At 46.0% G+C, this 23,613-nt stretch overlaps 1 protein-coding gene across 1 annotated transcript; it reads left to right on the top strand.

The window, feature by feature from the left end:
- The first annotated feature begins 8,062 nt into the window (after positions 1-8,062).
- Positions 8,063-20,992, top strand: C4H1orf100 (chromosome 4 C1orf100 homolog). The gene is made up of 4 exons (XM_050950471.1): positions 8,063-8,124; positions 10,727-10,819; positions 11,530-11,714; positions 20,673-20,992. The coding sequence occupies exons 1-4, from the start codon at positions 8,063-8,065 to the stop codon at positions 20,771-20,773; spliced, it is 441 nt and encodes a 146-aa protein (XP_050806428.1). The 3' UTR covers positions 20,774-20,992.
- The last annotated feature ends 2,621 nt before the right edge of the window (positions 20,993-23,613 follow it).

Genomic DNA, 23,613 nt, shown 5'->3' with positions numbered 1-23,613 from the left:
TTTACATATGATTCATGGGCAAAGCAAGATATTTTCTGCATTTCCTCCCCCTGCCCCAGCTCATGGTGTGACCATTTGGGAAATCTGTCTGTACAACTTACGAATTCTGGGTGAGATTATGAACTCTCTGTATGTATCTTTACCAAGCTGTAGATTCAGTTTTGAATGTTCAGCCTGTTGCTCTCTGTCCTTTTACCTCCATGTTGGACTGAAATTCCAAAGGGTAGTGGCACAGGGCTGATAAGGTTAACTCAAGGTGATTCTTTTATTAAAATACAAACATCCTAGACAAGTTGGCTCCTACCCAGGAGAACTGGTTTGTGAAGAGAGGAGGATGCCTGGCAATGAAGTCAGTTGGCAGGTGTCTGTGATCACCAGAGGTGGCTGATCTGGGAGTCACTTGAAAGAGGGGACTGGAAATACGGTGACCAAACAGCAAGTGTGAAAAATCAGGACAGGGGGAGGGGGTAATAGGAGCCTATATAAGAAAAAGACCCAAAAATCAGGACTGTCCCTATAAAATCAGGACATCTGATCAGCCTAACTGGAAAGTTCGTTTGTTTTTAAAAAGGGCTGGAGTGGCTCTTTTCAAGGTCTTCAGCTACTTTCACAGCTCAAGCTGGGGGAAGTTGCTGCAGGATTCTGATGAGGCAGGGAGAGCCTTAGCTACCTGAACTTGTACAATACCCTAAAGACTCGAGGAAAAGGCGAGCTAGAGTGATGAGCAGCGTGTTCAGGAGGTGTTTTTTTTCTAAACTATCTGCACTCATTTGTGCTTAACCTCTAAAGAGGTTTGAGAATCCTGTGCAAAGTTAGGTATAACACATAACACAAACACATCATGTGTCCCTGAAGAGTTAAGCTGTGAATCCAGAGCACCACAAGGGTGAAGTTCTGGGAAGGGGTGTGCATAAGCTACAAGGGTATCAGAATGGTCAGACCTAGACAGTTGAACTGTGAGATCCCAGCTTTCAACAGGGGATGGTAGACAGACTCTGCACCACATGAGCATGCCTAGGAACCCCAGCCAGGGGCAATGCCTGGACTCTGCTCAGACTCTAGAGATACAAGGATTCAGAGCTGGGATTCTCCTCACAGCAGTCTGGTGTGTGTCCAGAAGGGGAAACTTTACTAGATCTGTGACACATGGACTGTAGCTGATGTGACAAGAATGAATACTAGAAATTCCAGGCTCAAATTTGTTTCCAGTTTTCAGTTCCAGAAAAATCAGATCTTTACCACCACGCAGGAGTGGATTAAGATTTGAGCTCACATCACTCAACTTCAGGGCCCTCAAACATTCAAGCTCCCATCCCCAGAAAGGCTTTTGGACTCATCCCTGAACTCCTGCCTGTTATCTCTTCCTCTGTGTGGAATCTTCCTTGAATTTCTCCTTCAAGTTTCCCCTTGTCACGAGAAGCTCTTGGGGGCCAGATTCAGCAGTTGTGTAACTTTTAGGTTTAGGAGCAGCTATTATGCAGAAGTGGTGGGGGAGGGGAGGAATGGAGCCTCAAGGTTCAAATTCTAACTTGGTACCCACCATGGTTTTAGTGTGGGCCCATTTCTAGTTTCCAGCTGACTTGTTAATAAGCCAGATTCCCCTCCCACCCAATCATCCCCACTGTTGTTGTTTTTTTAATGTTAAATATTTCAGCATTAGTAAACTGGATTATGGATGTACATATTGATTTGTCTTTTTAAAGACAAAATTGCTGGGACTGCATCAAACCACTCAGGACTGGGTTTCATTTATGACATGCCACCAGAGTGGAATGTCACAAAGCACCATCCAGTGATGTAAGCAGTTTGTTCTCATGAACAGAAGGAAAGCTTGCAAATTTTCTGTATCCTTCCTTGCAAGCGGAAGGAACTTCACTTAGGTGTTCCTTGTTTTGACTTCCAGCCTTCCATTTGCTAAATTTCTTTCAGTAAGCCAGCTAAAGCTATAGACTTGTCTTGCAAGTAAGTGTGTGTACGTGTGGTGGTGAAAGTAAGACCTTATTAGATTGTATTTATACACAACCCTTGTGAACTAGAAAAACTGTTTACTAAAGAAACTCCTTGAGTTTTCTTTGATCCTGGGAATCGGAATGAATTTAATTGCTGAAAAATAACTCCTTCATTGTTAATCAGTTAGATAATTTAGTTTTAAGAACAAAATGTGTAGGAATATTTATGGAGTAGTCTGATAAATATTTGATCATTTAGGTTGAGGATCTGGATTAGAGGTTGGATGATCAGGTGGTTAAGTCATTGGTTTGGGACTTGGGAGGTCTGGATTCATTTTATAAGTCTGCTACAGAGTTTGAGAGACTCTTGGGCAACTCATTTCATCTGTGCCTTGATTCCTGATCTATAGGAGGGGAATAATGTTTCCTTTCTTGCTCCCTTTCAATAGCTCCTCTACAGATGCTGTAAACTCTTTGGGTCAGGGCTTGGGTCTTTGTATGTTTGTGCAGCACCTAGCCCAGTGGGGCCTCATATGGCACTACTGTAGTATAAATGTTTCACCCCTGTGGGGGCCAATCCTGCATTCCTAGTTCAGCACAAGGAGGGACTCTTTATGACCAATTTGACAAAGACTACTGAACCCGTCCATTTATTCATATGAAAACAGCCCACGTAAAACCCATCAGCTGTGCATGCAAGCGGCCAGGCTTAAACAATGTGTTTGTAAGCATCTGTGCGCACATATGGAGGATGCCTTTTGAAAATAGGGCCCTTAACGTGTGCACAGAACAATATTTTTAACAACTTGATGGCATGAGTAAAGATTTCTATGTACAAGTAACTATTACTGCCCCTAAATAAACTGCCTGTGCCAATCCTAAAGTATTCCAAGTCACTACGATGAAATAAATTTTCCTCTGTCCTGAACAGCACCTAACTCTCTAGCATGAAAAAGATTTTATGTGCTAGCAGCTTTAGGAGAAAGCACTCTTAAGGCTAAACCAAACAATAATTGCAAACGGGGCAGGGGGAAAGGAGATGAAAGCGACATTGGTGCTGCTGACAATGAAGACAACAGTTATGCAGAATTGGCTGACAGGGATATGGAAATGTTGGTAAATATAACAGTGAATCTCAACAGCTCATATTGTGTGTGCGTTTTGGAGTTGTCACATTTATGTTGTATAGCTACATTTTCCAAGATTGACTAAAATTAACTAAGGCCTGAAAATAGTCTTTTGTACACTAAGCTTGAAAGCAGCAAGTAAAATTCCCTAACATAACTAAAATGATGAGGATGCAGTATTACCAATGTAATTTTTTAAAAGCTGGGTCATGGTAGTAGCCAGAGTAAGAATCTGGGATTAAGCTAGTTTCTGGGGCAGATATTTTAACATCTAACTCAAACTGCAGGGTTAAAACACCCTCTAGTGAAGTAGATGCCACAGCATGACCACATAACACAATTAACTGGTGCTATTGAAAGGTAACAAAATACAGAAAACATGTCCCATCTTTTCTAAATACTGATGAGTCAATATTTGTATAAATCAGCCACATTTCATTCCTTAGATGACAGAGTAAATTACTGCTTAATTATGGCAAATGGACAGATTGCAGGTTTATTAATCAGACCAATAAATCTGACAAAGAAATTTGCTTTCATAGTCACAATAGACAGTGCTACAATATTTAAATTATTGTCAGTTTCCTTTATTCATTTCTGTTCTAAGACCTGTATGTATTCTAAGATCTGCGATAGCATGACCCAAGGACCTCTTGATGCCATCTCAGAGGGCCCCGGGCATGCATCTGGGTTACAGGGATCCCCTGGGTCTGGTATTTAAATACTAGTTCACAAGAGTGTCATGTAAGGCTGTAACATGCTGCTGGGGTTACCCAGAGCTATTTTACCTCTCTACCTTAGCAAGCATGAATTTTGCTGGTGATTAGAATATAAGAGCTCCCTGTTACATGAGTCTGTCTTGCTCACCAGCAAACTCCTCAAGGCGCTTCCAGCCCAAGCCTTGCCTAAGAGGTAATAATCAATTATCTCCAACCCCAGAGCTCCTTTGAAGTGCCCAACCTCTACCACTGTGCATTTATAGAAGATATCAAGTTTGCCGCTCTATTAAAGACTCAGTATATCACACCGTATTAATGTAACCAAGGTAAATATACCCTTCCCTTCACACACACCACAGAATTGGATTATAGTAAAAAATAAACAGTTTATTAACAAGAGCATGTATTAAGTCAGAGGTTCTCAAACTTGGGGGCATGCAGAATGTATTCTGGGGATGTGAGAGAAGCTTTTTTTTTTTTTTTTTTTTGGAGGGGGGGAACCTTACGGCACACATTCAGAGCTGGGCAGTTGAAGAGCAGGAGCTACTGACTGGGCACCCAGAGGGGCATGGGTGTAAACTACTACAGACACAGAAGGGGGGGGCATAGGCATAGGTGCCAACTCTGTGGGTGCTCCAGCCCTGGAGCACCCACGGGGAAAAATTAGGGGAGGCTTGGCCCCCACCAGAAGCCAAGCCCCTGGCACTCACTTTGCCTCCCCCCCCCAAATGTGCCACATCCCCGCTCCTCTCCCTCCCTCCCAGCACTTCCTGCCACCTAACAGCTGTTTGGTGGCACTTAGGACTTTCCCGGAGGGAGGGGGAGGAGTGGAGAGGTAGTGTGCTCAGGGGAGGAGGTTGAGAAGCGTATGGGGGACTTGGGGGAAGGGGTGGAATGGGGCAGGGTGAGGGCAGTGCAGGGGCGGGAAGAGGCAGGACAGGGGCAGGGGAAGATCAAGCCCTCACTGGGCAGAGGGGAAGTTGGTGCCTATGGTGGGGAGGGGGGAGAGTAGGGGGCAAGCAAATAAATTTGAGAACCATGGTACTAAAGTTATATCAAGTAAAAGAAAAAGGTAGAGATGGTTACAAGCAAATGAAAGTGAAAACATCCATCTAAAACTTAATCTAGAAAAAAAGTCTTTGTTCAAGATGGTTTCTTTTACCCGGAGTCTCCTTTGCAGCTTTTTGCAGGCTAGCACCCATCACAGAGACCATAGAATTGTAGAAGTATAAGCCTGGAAGGGAGCTCAATAGGTCATCTAGTTCAGTCCCCTGCACTCAATGCAGGGCTAAGTAATAACTAGACCAGACCTGGGCAAACTACAGCCCGCGGGCCACATCCAGCCCACAGGACTGTCCTGCCGGCTCCCTGAGCCCCCCAGCCAGGCAGCCTAGTCCCCAGCCCCTCTTCTGCTATCCCTCCTCCCCTGCAGCCACGCCACTGCATGGGTCACGCTCTGGTCCACCGTTCCTGGTGGGGAGTGAAGCTGGCTCTGGTGGCTGCAAGCTCCTGCTGCTGGTAAGGGGGAGGGGAGCAGGGTGGGTGGGTAAGGGAGTGGGAGGTTCTGGGGGACAGTCAGGGAAGAGGGGGCAGTTGGATAGGGTGGAGGTTCTGCCGGGCAGCCAGGGGATGGGGAACAGGGAGGGTTGGGAGTGGGAGTCCCAGGGGGCTTGTCAGGGGGCAGGGATGTGGATAGGGGTTGAGAGGGCAGTTGGGGAGAGGGAGCAGAGGGTGGTGGATAAGGGGGTGGGATCCTTAGCTTCTTGAGTATTCTAGGATGTATTTCATCAGGTCCTGACTATTTGAAGACCTCTTACTTGTCTAAGTACTTTTTACTTGTTCTTTCCCTATTTTAGACTCAGATCCTACTTCATTTTCACTGGTGTTAACTATGTTAGACATGTTTTCACCAAAAAGATTGTTAGTGATCACACTTTGACACTTTCTGTTGTCTTTCCTCTCTCATTGAGTAACAGGCCTACCCGTCCTTGGTCTTCCTCCTGCTTCTAATGTATGTGTAGAATGTTTCCTTGTTACCCTTTGACTCTAGTTCCTGTAATCTCATTTTTTGCCTTGGCCTTCCTAAACTTGTCCCTACCTGACTGTGTTGACTTTTTATGTGCAAAGTAATGCCCATTGGAAAACATAACCCCAACTATACATACAAAATGATGGGATCTAATTTAGCTGTTACTACTTCAGAAAGAGATTTTTGAGTTATTATGGACAGTTCTCTGAAAACATCCACTCAATGTGCAGCAGCAGTCAAAAGCTAACAATGTTAGGCACCATTAGGAAAGGGATAGATAATAAGACAGAAAATATCATAATACCACTATATAAATCCATGGTACACCCACATCTTGAATACTGTATAGAATTCTGATCCACCCATCTAAAAAAATATATTAAAATTGGAAGTGATTGAGGGCATGGAACAGCTTCTGTATGAGGAGAAGACTGGGATTTTCAGCTTGAAAAAGAGACTGACGGATATGAAAGACTTCTCTAAAATTGTGACTGGTGTGGAGAAAGTGTTTACTCCTTTACGTAATGCAAGAACTAGGAGTCACTCAGTGAAATTAATAGGCAGCAGGTTTAAAAACAAAAGGAAGTACTTCTTCACATGGCACAGTTGAATTTGTTGCCAGGGGATGTTGTGAAGGCCAAAACTATAACGGGGTTCACAAAAGAACTAGATAAGTTCATGGAGGATAGGTCTATCAATGGCTATTAGACAAGATGATCAGGGATGCAACCCTATGCTCTGGGTGTCATTAGGCCTCTGATTGCCAGAAGCTGGGAGTGGATGACAGGGGATGGATCACTCAATTGCCTGTTCATTCTCTCTGAAGCACCTGGCATTGGTCACTGTTGGAAGACAGGATACTGGCTAGATGGACCATTGGTTTGACCTACTATGGCCATTATATTCTATATTCATCCTTTTGTAATTTGACCTAGTTTTCACTTTTTGTAGAACTTTTTTTGAGCTTCAGATCATTGAAGATCTCTTGGTTAAGTTAGAGTGGATCTTGCTATACTTCCAATCTTCCCTACATCGGGGGATGGTTCTGTTATTGTGCCCTTAATGTCTCTGAAATTGCCAAGTCTCTCAAACTGTTTTTCTCTTTAGAGTTGCTTCTCATGATATCTTAGCTACCAGCTCCATGAGTTTTGTAGTCTGTCTTCTTGAATCCATTCTTTATTCTGCTTTTTTCCCCTCCAACATCCCTTAGAATCATGAACTCATTTCATGATCACTTTCACCCCCACTTTCAAATTCTCAAGCGATTCCTCCCTGTTTCTCAAAATCAAATCTAGAACAGCCCTCCCCTAGTTGCTTTCTCCACCTTCTGAAACAAAAAATAGTCTCTAATGCACTCCAAGAACTCGTTGGATTATCTGTGCTGTATTTTCCCAACAGATGTCTGGGTAGTCTCCTTCTGCCTCTTTCCCACCCAAGTCCTGTGCTTTGGAAGATTGTTAGTAGTTTTTAAAAGCCTCATTCACCTCTTCTTCTAGGTTAGGTGGTCTGTAGTAGATCCATGACATCACCATTGGTTTTTTTATTCCCACCCAAGGACTTTGAACAAGTCTGTCTCCTATTTCCAGCTCAACCTCAGCACAAGTGCATACCTTTGATATACAAGGCAACATCACCTCTCTTTTTCCCCGTCTGTCCTTCCTTTGATGTAACTGGTAAACTGAGGCATACTGTTTCTTTGGGAGCAGAGAATCTGGTGATTCTGTGAGTGTCCACAGGACTAGGGGCTGGGCACTTGGAGGCTTCCCAGAGGACTTGGGGCTGGGAGGTCTATATAGCTAATCTGCAAAAAGACAGTAGAGCTTCAAAGGTGAGTGCTCGTGTTGCCTGTGCCTAGTGTAGTCGGGGAGCTGACTCCTGGCTGGTACAGACAAGACTTCCTCTTGCTAAGGGCATGTGGTAGTGAGACTCACAACCTGGGTAGTTCAGGGAAGCATTCTAGATCGATACCAGGGAAGATCTTTTGGGCTATTAAAACAAGCCCAACATCTTAAAAACCATTCCTTTACTTGCTAGCCTTCGCTTTTGTTCTTCAGTATCCTATTTTTCCTCCAGATATTTCCAGACAATGCCTAATTATGCCTTTTCTTCCAATGTTTAGATTTCAATTTTCTGTGACCTAACAAAGATTGAATTATTGACCTCGAAAGCAAATTGTTTTAAATATTTCAAAAGCTCCTAAAGAATCTAATATTTTATGATCTTTTCCAGGATTTTTCCATGTCGTGCACAGCTATCAGACTACGTCAATTTATAGATCCTACACCCTACCTCCCTCCAGGGTAAAGTATCTGGACACAGAAAAATCACATGTGCAAAAACATCAGGATGTCAGTGATCAACCATAGGTAGGGTTGCCAACCCTCCTGGATTGTCCTGGAGTTTCCCGGAATCAACCTCAATCTCCCCGTAGTTATTAAAATCTCCTGGATTGATTTTAATAGGCCAAAAGGCTGGTCAGCGGCACAGCGGGGCTAAGGCAGGCTCCCTACCTGCCCTGGCTCTGTGCAGCTCCCAGAAGCGGCTGGCAGGTCTGGCCCCTAAATGTAGGATGGCCAGGAGGCCTCTGTGCACTGCCCTCACCCCAAGCACCATCTCCACAGCTCCCACTGGCCAGGAATTGCAAGCAATGGGAGCTGTGGGGGCGGTGCCTGGAGGCAGGAGCAGTGCACAGAGCTGCCTGGCTGCCCCTCCGCCTAGGAGCCAGAGGGATGTACTGGTCACTTCTGGCAGCAGCCACAGTTAAGCGCTGCACAACTGGAGCACCCCAACCCCATGCCCCATCCTTGAGCCCCCTCCCACACCCAAACTCCCTCCAAGAGCCTGCACCCACACCCACACCCCAACTCACTGCCCCAGCCCGATGAGGGTGGGGGAGAGTGAGCAATGGAGAGAACAGGGCCGTGGCTTCAGAAAAGGGGCAGGCAGGGGTGTGACCTCATGAAAGGGTCAGGGAAGGTGGCAGGGCAGGGGTGTTTGGGTTTGTGCAACTAGACAGTTGGCAACAACGGCACAAATATGCTGTTTAAAACTTCTTGTGGTTTAGGAAAGGATCTTTATCAAAATAGCCTGCCCAACACACATTTTACAATTAAAAGAGTGGAGTCTGTTTGCAAGTTAAATACTGTATCTGCAGATTTTTAGTTTTAAGCCATTAATTTCTGCACAAGTTTCATGTAAGACTTCACAGTTAACAAATTCTATTATATTCCTTCAAGTATGTTCCTAAATACAAACAGTATGTGCAATGCATGATCAAAACTGTCCTTGGTTTAGAATTACTCAGTCTTAGATTCATCTGCCAAGCAGGCTACTCCCACCTCCTTTATGTCCTGTCTGGAATTAAACATACAAGAAATCCCCTCCACTCGCTAACAGGGTTGGACTGTGGAATCCAGTCATTCTGATATGATCTGCATATAGAAAAATGTTACTTTACCTTGGGTAAAACTTGCCAAGCATTGATTTTTTTTTTTTAATACAAAATGTCATTTTTTTCTTCCTCCTCGCCTATTCTACTACCCGCCCTCTCTATTCTTACCAGCCACTATGAGTAACATTTTCAAAAGCACCTATTGGGTTGACCTCACCCAGCTACATTAAGGTAAAAACTACCTGTTTGTTGTGTCCACTAGCATTTTATAGTGAGATAATTAACAAAAGGTAGCTATCCTGCTGGGCGGGGAACCACACACACTTTCTGGCAGAAGATATTTGCAGTGTGGGTGTAGTCATGTTAGTCCCAGGACATTAGTGAGACAAGGTGGGTGAGGTAATACCTTTTGTTGGACCACCTTCTGTTGGTGAGAGAGACAAGCTTTTGAGCTTCACAGAGCTTTCACAAGTCTGAGAAAGGCACACAGTGTCTCAGCTAAATACAAGGTGGAACAAATTAAGTGAAATACACCTTTCAAGATCCTTGAGTCTCACAACATGTAGTGCATCTCATCTTGGGCACTACATGTGCAGGTTACAAGTATGGGGGTGAAACAGGTCAATTGCTACATTCTCAAATGACACACACATAGGGCTGTTGGAACAATTTGTATAGTGGGGGTCCTGAGAGCCTGTAAACCCTATATATGATGGAATTCATTTCAAGCCATGGGGTGTTGCTGCACCCCCAGCAAACCTTGTTTCAGCACCTATGCACACACTGAAAAATGACTAGACAAAAACACCTTCCCCTGTGGATGAACACTTTTTCCCCCCCATAAAGTGATCACTCTATCTGACCCCTTGGATACTCATTCTCAAAGGAAACCTGCACAACACTCACAAAAGATGAGCTTAAATTCAGAACTTTGCCCCAAACACTAAAAATCATGGACTCCAAGGCACTGGATTTATGGCTTATTACCACAATCTGCAACCCTCCTTTGTCCTACAACTGCAGAAGTGTTAATTGCCCACATAACTTTGAATGGTCTCTTGCATCTTGTATTAACTCCTTACACTTAACAATCTGTTCAATCTTCTGTTTAGCTGTGATGCTCCAAACTTGAAGAGCTCTGTGTAAGCCTGAAGGCTTCTTTCACCAAAAAGATAACCCACCTTGTCTCACAATAGTTATTAACAATTTAGGCACCTTTGAAAATTTTTACCCTGTCCTGATTCAGCTTTTGTGTTTCCAGCCACTCCCATCTCGTAAGTCCTGCAGTTATTCTACATACTACCTTTTGTGCTACATGATGCAACGAAGCCGTTTGCAAACTGATTCGGTTTATGCTTTATTTCCTAATGAAATGTAATGCGTGGGGTGGAATGTCTGCTGGTAGCTTTCATTGTTGTAACTCTCAGGTCAAGAAATTCTGTCTCTTTAATGTTTCTTATATCTACTCTCCTGACTGCAACACCACTTATTTTACGTGTGTTACTTATTAGCACTGTTGTTCGTCAAGGAAAGGACATTCAAGGGTTCTATCCTGGGCAACTAGGACGGATACATAAGGCATGCATGCCTGAAACAACTCCAGGGTAAGAGAATAGCTTTATACAACTTTTCCTAAGAGTACCTCATTCTGAAATTCTTATCATTCAAGTTCACTATAGGGAGTGGTAGTCGCTTCCTGGGGTGCCCTGCAGATATTCCTTTTCAACCTTGACATGTGAGAATAAGGAGAATCCAGGAAGAGAGGAAATGGTCTACAGGTCAAAGCACAGGATTGGGAGTCAGGAAATCTGGGTTATAATTCTGGCTTGGCCATATCTATCTTGGGTGTGTGAGTGATCTTAGTTTATCAGTGGTTGGGAATCCTGAATGAAACCTGCTAGAAAGTGCAGATGAATCTTTGTTTTACCAGCACTTTTAATCCTTAGCTTCTCAACTGAGATTGCTACCCAGGGTACTAAACTGTTTTGTTGAATTTTTTTTGACATATAACAGTAGGTTTTTTACAGCAGAATTAATGAATGCAGTTTACACTGGTTAACTGCAATATTCGCAGACCCACTCCCTAGTTTCAAAAGTGTAGTGAACCCAATTGAACAATACTAATTATGAAGGCTTTACTGTACGTAGTCAAGCTGTTAATGCCTATTAGATTATAACTGCATTATTCTGAGTTCTCTATTTCAGCAGAAGATTAGAAAGAACATTTATATTGGCTACTCTTATGGTTAGTCAGTGCTAGTCGCATACCACATGTCAGCATGAGATTACAAAAGTATTTATGCCTTTCATTTAGACCTTTCATAAAACTGCACCCAGCTCCAGTGCAGCATGAAGTTGAAACTCAGTACCCACATGACTTTGATAATTTAACTCTTCAGAGCTATGTCCCTTTTCAAAAGACAGTGAAGAAGGCAATGAATGACTGGTACAAGCAAACCACGTACAAAGAGGAATTTGCACTGCCATTTTACAATATGGGTAAGTAGGCTTTACCAGCAATGTAAATCTTGTCTTTTGCTAGGAACTCTCCCTAGTCTATAGCCCTTAGAAAATGTTTAACATATTCAAATGGATTAACGAATCCCTGTGAGAAAAGTATTGTCCTCATTTTATGATAGAGGAAAAAATGACAGATGCCCTGTCTACACTAGGTAAAGAAGAGACAAAATGAACTGTTGCCGTATGTCCAGTTCCAAAGAGATAGGCAGAAGGCAACCAATGAACTGGAAAAGACGGTTACTCACCTTTGTAACTGTTGTTCTTCGAGATGTGTTGCTCATATCCATTCCAGTTAGGTGTGCGTGCCGTGCGTGCACGCTCGTCGGAAGATTTTTACCCTAGTAACTCCGGTGGGTCGGCAAGTCGCCCCCTGGAGTGGCGTCGCCATGGCGCTGGATATATACCCCTGCCGACCCATCCGCTCCTCAGTTCCTTCTTGCCAGCTACTCTGACAGTGGGGAAGGAGGGCGGGTGTGGAATGGATATGAGCAACACATCTCGAAGAACAGTTACAAAGGTGAGTAACCATCTTTTCTTCTTCGAGTGATTGCTCATATCCATTCCAGTTAGGTGATTCCCAAGCCTTACCTAGGTGGTGGGGTCGGAGTGAGATGTCACAGAGTGCAATACGGTGGAGCCGAAGGCTGCGTCATCCCTAGACTGCTGAACCAGGGCATAGTGGGAGGTGAAAGTGTGGACTGAGGACCAGGTCATTGCACGGCAAATTTCATGAATGTGCACGTGAGCGAGAAAAGCAGCTGATGATGCTTGAGCCCTGGTGGAGTGCGCAGTCACGTGGCCCGATGGGACGTGAGCCAAGTCGTAACAGGCGTGGATGCACGACGTTACCCAGGAGGAAATCCGCTGCGAGGAGACAGGAAGCCCTTTGATCCACTCAGCCACCGCGACAAAGAGTTGGGGGCTTCTGCGGAATGGCTTAGTTCGTTCTATATAAAAAGCAAGTGCTCTACGAACGTCTAGGGAGTGTAGCTGCTGCTCCCTGCGAGACGAATGCGGTTTTGGGAAGAAGACAGGGAGGAAGATCTCCTGGTTAACGTGGAAGGCCAATACCACCTTGGGGAGAAAGGCCGGATGTGGTCACAACTGCACATTGGGCCCTCACAGTGGACCCCCGTATATGGTGTTCCACAGAGACAAAGTTCCAAAACCCGTCTCGTGGATGTGATGGCCACCAGGAAAGCGGTTTTCCAGGAGAGGTAGAGAAGGGAGCAAGTTGCTAACGGTTCAAACGGAGGGGACATGAATCTGGCAAGAACCAGGTTAAGGTCCCATGTTAGGGCAGGGCGGCGTACCTGAGGGTAGAGGTGCTCTAAGTCCTTAAGGAATCTAGACACCATCGGATGGGAAAACACCGAGCGGCCATCCTCTCCTGGGTGGAATGTAGAGATGGCCGCCAAGTGGACTCTCGGAGATGATCCCGCCAAGCCCTGTTGTTTGAGGGACCAGAGGTAATCCAAGATGTTAGATATGGATAGCTCGGCGGGAAGGAAGTTCTGCTCCACGCACCAGCACATGAAGGGCATCCACTTGGCCAAATATGTAGCTCTAGTGGAAGGCTTCCTGCTACCCAGGAGTACCTGCTGCACTGGGGTGGAGCAACACAGCTCAGAGCGAGTCAGCCACGCAGGAGCCACGCCGTGAGGTGGAGCGACTGAAGGTCCGGGTGACGGAGCTTGCCGTGGTCCTGGGTAATCAGGTCCAGGTGAAGAGGCAGGGGAACAGGATCGGCCATGGATAGGTCTAGCAGCATGGTGTACGAGTGCTGTCGAGGCCACGCTGGAGCTATCATGACCAAGCAGGCTTTGTCCCTGCGTGCTTTCAGTAGGACCCTGTGGACGAGTGGAAACGGTGGAAAGGCGTAGAGCAGGTGCGTCGTCCACAGCACAAGGAAGGCGTCTGCCATTGAACCCGGTGAGAGGCCTTGAAAGGAGCAGAACGTCTGGCATTTCCTGTTCCCGCGGGATGCAAAGAGGTCTATCCGGGGAAACCCCCACTTCCAGAAGAGTGAAAGAGCAACATCCGGGCGAAGCGACCATTCGTGGGAGAGGAAGGATCTGCTGAGGCGATCCGCCAGCGTGTTCCAAGCTCCTGAGAGAAAGGATGCAATGAGGTGTATAGAATGGGCTATGCAGAAGTCCCATAGTTGTAAGGTTTCCTGGCACAGGGGTGAAGATCTCGTGCCACCCTGTTTGTTTATATAGTGCATGGCTGTTGTGTTGTCAGTGAATACCGATATACAACGGCCCTGCAAGTGTTGTCGGAACGTCTGACAAGCGAGGCGGACCGCTCTCAGCTCCAGGACGTTGATGTGGAGGTCCAGCTCGTGAGGTGACCAATGGCCTTGGGTGCGTAGGTGCCCGAGGTGAGCCCCCCAATCGAGGGATGATGCGTCTGTTGTCAGGGACGCCGATGGCTGGGGCGGGTGGAACAGGAGCCCCGCACACACCATGGAGGGATCCAGCCACCACTGGAAGGAGTCTAGCATGGTCGAGGGAATGGTGACGACCATGTCCATAGGATCCCTGGCTGGACGGTACTGCGAGGTGAGCCAGGATTGGAGGGGCCGTAGGCGCAGTCTTGCGTAGTTCGTTACGAACGTGCAGGCCGCCATGTGGCCCAAGAGAGTGAGGCAAGTGCGTACCGAAGTTAGCGGCGCCGCTTGCAGCCTCCGGATGATGGCCGTGAGAGCCTGGAACCGTGGCAGTGGTAGGCAGGCTTTGGCAAGAGTCGAGTCCAAGGTGGCACCAATAAACTCTATCCTCTGAGTGGGGATTAGAGTCGATTTTTCCACATTGATCGTTAGACCTAGATGTAGGAAAAGGTTCTTGACAATGCGGACGTGACTGAGGACTCGCGTCTCGGAGGTCCTGCGGATAAGCCAGTCGTCTAGATACGGAAAGACATGTATCCGACTGCAGTGAAGGTGGGCGGCGACTACAGCCATATATTTGGAGAATACCCTTGGGGCGGTAGAGAGGCCGAACGGGAGGACCGTGAACTGAAAATGCTGCCGGTTCACCACGAACCGGAGGAACCTCCTGTGAGGTGGAAAGATGGCTATGTGGAAGCAGGCATCTTGCATGTCGAGGGTGGCATACTAGTCTCCAGGATCCAGGGATGGGATAATGGTCCCCAGGGATACCATATGGAACTTCAACTTTACCATGTATCTGTTTAGCTCCTGCAGATCGAGGATTGGTCTGAGATCTCCCTTTGCCTTGGGGATCAGGAAGTAGCGGGAATAAAACCCGTTGCCCTGTTCGTGCTCTGGAACCTCCTCCTCCACTTGCACCTCTTGTAGGAGGAGTTGCTCATGAGAGGGGTCCCTGAAGAGGGACAAGGGAGGAGGGTGGGGGGGTTTTGAAATAAATTGCAGATGGTATCCAAGTTCCAACATGCTTAGGACCCAACGATCTGATGTTAGCTGGGGCCATGCAGGGAGGAAGAAGGAAAGCCGGTTGGAAAAGGGCGGGGACAGATCCTTTAAAGAAACTGGTACAACGCCCTCGGGCGCACCTTCAAAAGGAAGGTTTTGGCCCGGAGGGAGGCTTGGAGGAGCTTTGGTTCTGGCCCCCTTGGTTGCCTGATGGTCTCCGGCGGCCGTTTCTGCCTCGCTGTCTGGCGAAGTCTTGTCTTTGCCAGGGTTGAGGGTAAGGGTGGTGCTGTTGGGGTCGGAAGGGCCTGCGCTGAGTTACAGGTGTGTGCATCCCTAACGAACGCATAATGACCGTGTTGTCTTTTAGGCTCTGCAGCCTAGGGTCAGTTTTGTCCGAGAACAGCCCTTGACCCTCAAATGGAAGGTCCTGAAATCGTGTGCTGGAGCTCCGGGGGGAGGCCAGAGACCGGCAGCCACGAGATACGGCGCATAGTCACGCCAGAGGCCAGAGTCCTGGCGGCTGAGTCCGTGGCGTCCAGGGAGGCTTGGAGGGAAGTTCTCGCTACCTTTTTCCCCTCGTCGAGGATCGCCAAGAACTCCTGCCGTGTGTCCTGCGGAAGCAGCTCCTTAAATTTGTCCGCTGCCGCCCAGGTGTTGTAGCTATAGCAGCTAAGGAGGACTTTCTGGTTGGACACTCGGAGCTGGAGAGCTCCCACAGAGTAAACTTTACGCCCAAGCAGGTCCATACGCCTCGCATCCTTCGATTTAGGGGCTGGGGCCTGCTGGCCATGGCGCTCCCTCTCATTAACCGACTGGACGACAAGGGAGCAAGGAGGAGGATGTACATATAGATATTCATAGCCCTTTGAGGGCACCATGTACTTGCGCTCTACTCCTCACGCAGCAGGCGGAACGGAGGCCGGAGACTGCAATATTGTAGTGGCATTGGCTTGTATGGTTTTGATAAATGGGAGAGCCATTCTAGTGAGGGCATCAGATAACAGTATGTCCACCACTGGATCTTGGATCTCTGGAACCTCCTTGGCTTGTAAGTTCATATTTTGTGCAACACGCCTGAGGAGGTCCTGGTGGGCCCTGAGGTCAACTGGAGGAGGGCTGGCCGCCGAGGTTCCAGCTACCGCCTTGTCAGGGGAGGATGCAGATGAGAGACCTGGAACGAGCAGGTCTGATGAGGACTCCACCTGAAGCATCGTGTCCGTCTCCCGGGGAGCTCGGAGTCCTGTGGCTGGGTCAACCCTTCCTCCATAGCAGGAAGGGGAGGGCGGGTAATCGTGGCCTCCGGTGCCCTGTGTTCCGAGGCCGTCGAACGCGGTGGACCTGAGGGAGGGCCTTGGGCTTGATGGTACGCCCAGGGCGTCCAGAATCCCCACTGCTGCGGACCATGATCCTGAGGCTGGGGCTTGCTGAACAAAGCAGCAGGCACGTCTGTGTCCGGGGCGTATACACTGTCCGCCTGAGAGGACAGGGACTGCTGTCGGGACGGCCATGGAGGAGCTGAGCGAGACTGGTATGAGTCCCTCACTCCCGTCGTTGGAGAACTCCTCGGTGCCGGAGATCGGTACCGGGAATCGTATCGGTACTGAGACCAGGACCTGCAACCAGCGCGGTGCCGGGAGGTCGACCTGGATCTCGATAGTCTACGACGGGACCGGCTGTGAGAGTCTCGGTGCCGGGAGCGGTGCCTGGAGCCGGAGTGGTACCAAGAGTACCGACCGGAACGAGAGGTGGAGCTGTGCTGCGAGTACAACTGGTGCCGCCTGGGTGATCAGTGCCAGGACTGTGAGCGGCATTGATCGGGACCGACCGCAAGACCTGGAGCGGTGCTGAGACCTGGATTGGGATCGGTACCAGCTCGTCGACTCCAGCGAAGGAGGCCTCATAGCGGAAGGCTTGCCTCTGGAATGGAGAACCCGCACCGGCGGTGCCGGGGGTTGAAGCAGGGCCGATTTAGTCATGGCAATAAGGTCCCTGGCCGAGGAGAACGTCTCCGGCGTGGAGGGGACCATCAGCTCGACCACGGGTCTCACCAGGGAGCTCTCCTGGACCGGACTCGATGGCCCTCTCAGGACCAGAGTCAACGGTACCACAGTCGTCAGTACCGGGTGATCCAGGCGAGTCTGCACCGAAGGTGTGGAAGAAGTTGAAGGCCAGGTACCTGCACCGGAGAAAGCTGGTGCCGAGGTGTCTTGGCGGGGCAGGCGCGGTCCGGTGCCGGAGAAGCGCTGTCAGTGCTCGGTGCCGAGGACGGAGGGTTAAGGGATGCCTCCGTAAGGAGAGTCTTTAACCAAGAGTCTCTCTCCTTTTTAGTCTGCGGCTTAAAGGCCTTGAAAATGCGGCACTTGTCGGAGATATGCGATTCCCTGAGGCACTTTAAGCAAGAGTCGTGGGGATCGCTTGTGGGCATCGGATTTTTACAGGCCGAGCACAGTTTAAACCCTGGTGAACCGGGCACGGGCCCGGGCACCAGGTGCGGGGAAGGGCTAGAGCCCAAACCCCGCTAAACTATGTACAACAACTAACAACTATAAACTATAAAACTAATATACTATGAACTAAGTCAACTATTCACAACAAGAGATCAGACGAATGGAGAGAAGCTAGGGAAGTGGAGGACAGCTAAGCCACGCTCCACTGTTCCAACAACCGACACAGGCGATAAGAAGGAACTGAGGAGCGGATGGGTCGGCAGGCGTATATATCCAGTGCCATGGCGGCGCCACTCCAGGGGGCGACCTGCCGACCCACCAGAGATGCTAAGGTAAAAATCTGCCGAGCGTGCATGCGCAGCGCGCACACCTAACTGGAATGGATATGAGCAATCACTCGAAGAAGAACATGGCAAAACACACGTATACTTATATTTCAATCTGTATACAGCAGCTGCTCAAACGCACACCAATTAGATGTAACAAAGTTCAATTTTAGGTTCCTAAGTTATTAGAAGTAACCACGTTACTAAAAGACACTTGATCTGATCTAGTCCACTTAATATGCAACCTATGGGCATATTGATTCATTCTGGGCTGACAGAAGACAAGAGACATCTCAAATCAGGAGTCTTGTATTCAAATGAGCAAGTACAAAGCAGTTGGTCACACTTCCAGTCTGTGCGTAGTAATTTTTTTTAATTTAATCTTTATTTGTATTATCATGGCACTGAGAACCCCTAATCATGGACCAGGACCCTGTTATGGTAGCTGCTGTACAAAGCCAGAACAAAGACAGTCCCTGGCCCAAAGAACTTACAATCCAAGTATAACAGACAAGTGCTGGAAACTGAGAGCCATGGGGAATACAAGGGAATGATAAGGCAATATTGATCTGCATGACAGGAATGGGGTCTCAGGGGCCTAGCCCTAGTCAAATTTTTGGTAGGCTTCAGAGCAAAGGAGAGTGTTAAGGAAGGTTTTGAGAGAGTTAGCTTTGTGGCAGTATAGGAGGAGTTTCTCCCAACTATGAGGGGCAGCCTGGGAGATAGCTTTCCAGTTTAAGATGCTTTTTTGTCCAACATTATTATGCATTAAATGTGCTTAATTTGGTTTAGAATTATGGATAAATAACTGTGCCCCAAAGTCAGTATTAGGGGACATTCTGGCATGAAAACAGCTTAAGTATCCAGTGAAAGACACTTACTATTGTTTTTAGAAAGGAGCTATGAGATTGAAGGCCCCCTCTTGTGGTACAGACCAGCTCCCATGAGAAGGAAGGTTTTCCAGCGAGACAATCTCTAAAGAGTGCCTTTGATGAGCACTGGCCAACAACTTTGAATTTGCTGTGCCTTTTGTGAAGGTGCAGGCTTTTAAGCCTCAACAGCCCAGTGTCATGGCCCAGTTCTGATTTGGATAATTGTTTCAACTTGAATTCCAGCTGCAGAGTCAAATGGAGATAATATTCTCTTTTGTTAGGACTCATGTAGGACAAAATGAAACCGTTAAAGCAGCCCAATACTGCAAAGCAGCTTGAAGCAAGGAACAGTGTTAATATGGCTGATGGAAACAGGCAGCTGGCAAGTTTAAGTGGGAGCACTAAGAGCTCAGAGAATGAGGGCAGACAAGTTATTGATTTCTTCTACTATCCACATTGTGCTATACAAACATGATAGAAGGCATAAGCTCTCACTCAAAGGCCTTCTTCTGCACTCAAGTATAGTGAAAACTAGAAGTGTGCACATGCTCTCCCTCCTTCCTTTAATCTAGGTTTTCTTTGATTTGATTAGAGAAAATATTGCAGTTAGAATCATAAAATATCAGGGTTGGAAGGGACCTCAGGAGATCATCTAGTCCAACCCCTGCTCAAAGCAGGACAAATCCCCAGACTTTTTTTTTTTTTTTTTAAACCCCAGGTCCCTAAATGACCCCCTCAAAGATTGAACTCACAACCCTGGGTTTAGCAGGCCAATGCTCAAACCACTGAGCTATCCCTCCCCCCAAATCAAGGCCTTTTCTCCATTTTAATTATGAAACTATTAAGTCCTTTTATTAAAATTTACTTAATTATAAAAACCTCTACAGTTCCCCAAGGGATCTTTCTGGCTTCAGAAATAAAAACAGATGGGACCTCTTGACACTTCTGCTAAAGGCCTGCACCCAAAAGCCCCATTTGTCTTCTACACTCAAATAGTTGGAATCATTCAACAACTTTTTCTGCAGATAATTGGTAAAACTTCTGACTAGTTTGTCAGGTCACACAATTGCCCTATCTACTCTGGTACCCTACCTCCATAAAGTGCCCACTTAATAATTGGAAGAAAGTGAATCCTTCCTTTACCCTACAGTAACACCTTGCCTACTTACCAATGTTCTTGGCAAACAGTGTTGGGCTGGTGGATGGCTTTATCATCTTCCTACTTCCCTTCCTCCCCCACGTTTTTTTTTAAAATCACATCTTCAAGGTCTCCCTCTTGCTGCAGCTTGCTTATTGTGGACTATTGTGGATTGTTTAGGAGGATTTCCCTCACTGGAGTAGGCTAGTTAAGGGGAGAACACCAGCATAAAGATGCAGAGAAGAGTATTTTTTAAGGAAAGATGCATGATCCTCCCTGTACTTAAACATGTCTCCGCAAATATGCTGCTGTGACTAATGCTGCAGGCAGTTCCTGGAAATCCACTTTCCATTCTTGCTCTTGTGGTGTTCCTTAGTACAGTTAGTCACAAGAATAGCTCATGCATATAGGGCTATAAGCATAGAAAGCAGCTTGCCAACCAAGCTGTGCAATTCTGCTTTCACAATATTCAGCTCAGTTGAGAGAACAAATTCTAGCCTGGTAGTGTGACGAATGGACACCTGTACCCCAAGCACTATCCACATAAAGAATAGGAAAGACAGCAAAACACACTCACACACACACACACGAACGACAGGTTGTGGTGACATGCTACTCGAAAAGCATCCTTGGAAGAGACTCCTGGAAAAGAGGCTGGGAATCATATAAGGGCAACAGGAAAGCTTTAAAAAGACAGTATTCCTGAATTCAGATCAGAGGGACTAAGAAAGGAAAAATGCTTTATTTTTAATTCCAGAACATGATGCGGATAAATACACACCGAGAACTGATCCTGGACCACTGACAATCTGGAGAAGCATTGCTGATCCAAAAAATATAACTTGCCCTTGCTTGTGAGAGACAAGTATTTCAGCTGAGCTTTAAGAAAATAAAAGCAACCCATTGAAGTTAATCCCATTTATGAGACTTTCAGAAGACTGCTTCTGTTAAGCTATACTGTATAATTTTACAGTGTAGTTTGTGTTGGTGATGCTACTTAAACTTTAATCAAGTTTTATCTGGGAATATGAATATATGGATTACTTCACACAATGGAGTCAACAGTTGGGAATGGAGATACTTAATTCCCAGCACATGTTCTTCTTAGCTGTGCATTTTGGGAATATAGTCATCTTATTTAGTTTATCCTTGGGGAGGACAATTGCAGAGACCACTCCTCAGCAACCACCTTGGTATCAGTGGGGAGCATCCCCAGCATCCATGGCCTCTAACAGTCCTTTTCTATCCCACATGGCTGAGAAAAGCAACAGCACTGGCTATGGGCTGGCAGTTGAAGAAACCTCAAAGGTTGTAAAATAAAGATAATCAGCCATTTTATTAAAAAAAATTGTTCTTCCACCAAAGAGGAAGCAGGGAGCTTTGTTGCAATACATGATACTCTTGAAATCTAACATTACCCACCTACAAAATCAGCTGTCATAAGAAGCAACGGAAAACTTAATATAGGGCACACTTACCCCATTTTCCTATGAAGCAGCTAAGGAAGGGTGCCAAAACTGCAGGAAAATAGAAGTGAACATGGGAGATCTTTCTCTAAAACATCCTCACAATAGGGGCTTTAGCAGCTGAGTTTGCTGGAGAGAAGGCCTTCAAATCCCACAAAACCCCCACGTTGCTTAGTCCAGCAGCAATCAGGGCTTTCTAGATGGATGGCTGTTCAATACAGCTCCACTGCAACCTTCTCTCTGGCAGCACTGATCTGAATGCACGAAAGGAGCTAGGCACTTAAGTGTCAATTTTGGGAATACGGAAATGCACAAGACTCCTGCTGAAACTCTCTAGGTACCTAAACTCACTTGGCTCTTAAAAAAAAAACAACAACTTTTTTTTGGCAGTAAAAAGTCTCTAGGCAAGTATCTTTCTGCCTCTGGGTATGTACATGGCTGTGTCCATGTGGTGTCAGTTGCCTCCTCTTGTGAAATCAGTTGCAATAATATTTACTGTCTTCAAAAAGATTTTAAATCTCAAAATTCTTTCTCCTTCCCCTTCCCCAAAATGAAACATGCTCAGACTAAAAACAAGTGTTTCAACTCTCACTATTAACTTTTACAGGATAATTTAATTCAATGTGCAGAGTTAAAGTCTGGGTAAAGACTTCATTCCTCCACACTGCAAAAATACTTGTATGTCAGTGACGTTTATAGCAGTTTAAGGAGGCAAGACTTTTTGTTTCTCAAGATGAGAAAACAAGAGGCCATAGTGAGTCTCTTTATCATGAAAGTGCACTTACAAATGTAGATTATTACGTAACTGCACTCAAAAATAAAACAGTGTAAAACATTAGAGCCTACAAGTCCCCTCAGTCCTACTTCTTGTTCAGCCAGTTGCAAAGACAAGATCTGAGAGGGACTGAGTGTGGAGCATGTTTTCAAAGGTCTTAAAAAGAGCAACACTCCGATGCGAAAACTACAGAATCTGAACCACCAAAAAAGAAAGTCAACCTTCTGCTAGTGACATCTGACTCAGATGATGAATGTGAACATGCGTTGGTCTGCACCGCTTTGGACTGTAATCAAGCAGAACTCATCATAAGCATGGACGCACGTTCTCTGGAATAGCGGTTGAAGCATAAAGGGACATATGAATCTTTAGCACATCTGGCATGTAAATATCTTGCGACGCCAGCTACAACACTGCCATGAGAATGCCTATTCTCACTTTCAGATGACATTGTAAATAAGAAGTGGGCAGCATTATCTCCTGCGAATGTAAACAAACACGTTAGTCTTAGCAACTGGCTGAACAAGAAGTAGGGCTGCATAGACTTGTAGGCTCTGAAGTTTCAGTGTTACTTTTGAATGCAGGGGTTTGTGTACATAAATTCTACATTTATAAGTTCAACTTTCATGATAAAGAGATCGCATGAGAGTACTTGTATTAAGTGAATTGAAATACTAGTTTATTTTTACAGTGCAAATGTAATAAAAACAAAGTCAGCACTGCACACTTTGTATTGTGTTGTAATTGAAATCAATATATTTGAAAACATCCAAAAATACTGATATAGATCAGCGGTTCTCAAACGGGGGGTCAGGAGCCCTCAGGGGGTCACAAAGTTATTACATGGGGAGTCACGAGCTGTCAGCCTCCATCCCAAACCCTGCTTGGCCTCCAACATTTATCATGGTGTTAAATATATAAAGTGTTTTTAATGTATAAGGGGAGGTCACACTCAGACGCTTGCTGTATGAAAGAGATCACTAGTACAAAAGTCTGAAAACCCCTGATATAAATGGTATTCTATTGTTTAACATCATTATTAAAGTTAATCGCGCTTAATCGCACAATTAATCTTTTTAATTGCTTGACAGCCCTAATAGTTTTCCTTTTATAATTTCGACAGTGCCTTTGCTTAGTTGTGTGAAGTCAAAACCAGTTCTAATTACTGACATAGAAGAAGAAACTTTATGTGGAGCCTAAAGATTAAAACTTTAAATATATGAATAAATATGCTTCCTTTTAATTAGCAAGAGATTTACTTTACTTTAATATGCACTCAAAGTAGAGAAGTGCAGAAAATTGTTTTAAAATTAATATTTTAAAACAATTAAATCAGAATAGTTCATAACTGTAAATGAACTTTATACAATATCAAATTTAGTTTTTTGCACATTTTCTGTAAACTTGTCTTAAGCCCCTTGCACACTTCCAACAATTCGAATCACAACTTTTTTTGA

The sequence above is a fragment of the Gopherus flavomarginatus genome, chromosome 4 (genome assembly GCF_025201925.1).
Source record: "Gopherus flavomarginatus isolate rGopFla2 chromosome 4, rGopFla2.mat.asm, whole genome shotgun sequence".
Taxonomy (NCBI): domain Eukaryota; kingdom Metazoa; phylum Chordata; order Testudines; family Testudinidae; genus Gopherus; species Gopherus flavomarginatus.
The sequence above is the reverse complement of the archived record's forward strand: the minus strand, read 5'-3'. Positions and strand labels throughout refer to the sequence as shown.

What these genes read in the sequence shown, in the direction of transcription:
- C4H1orf100 (XM_050950471.1), top strand. Translation starts at nt 8,063, where the DNA reads ATGTCGTGCACAGCTATCAGACTACGTCAATTTATAGATCCTACACCC. An exon ending in ACACCCTACCTCCCTCCAGG is followed by an intron (nt 8,125 to 10,726) that starts GTAAAGTATCTG and finishes GTTACTTATTAG; the next exon opens with CACTGTTGTTCGTCAAGGAA. An exon ending in ATGCCTGAAACAACTCCAGG is followed by an intron (nt 10,820 to 11,529) that starts GTAAGAGAATAG and finishes CCTTTCATTTAG; the next exon opens with ACCTTTCATAAAACTGCACC.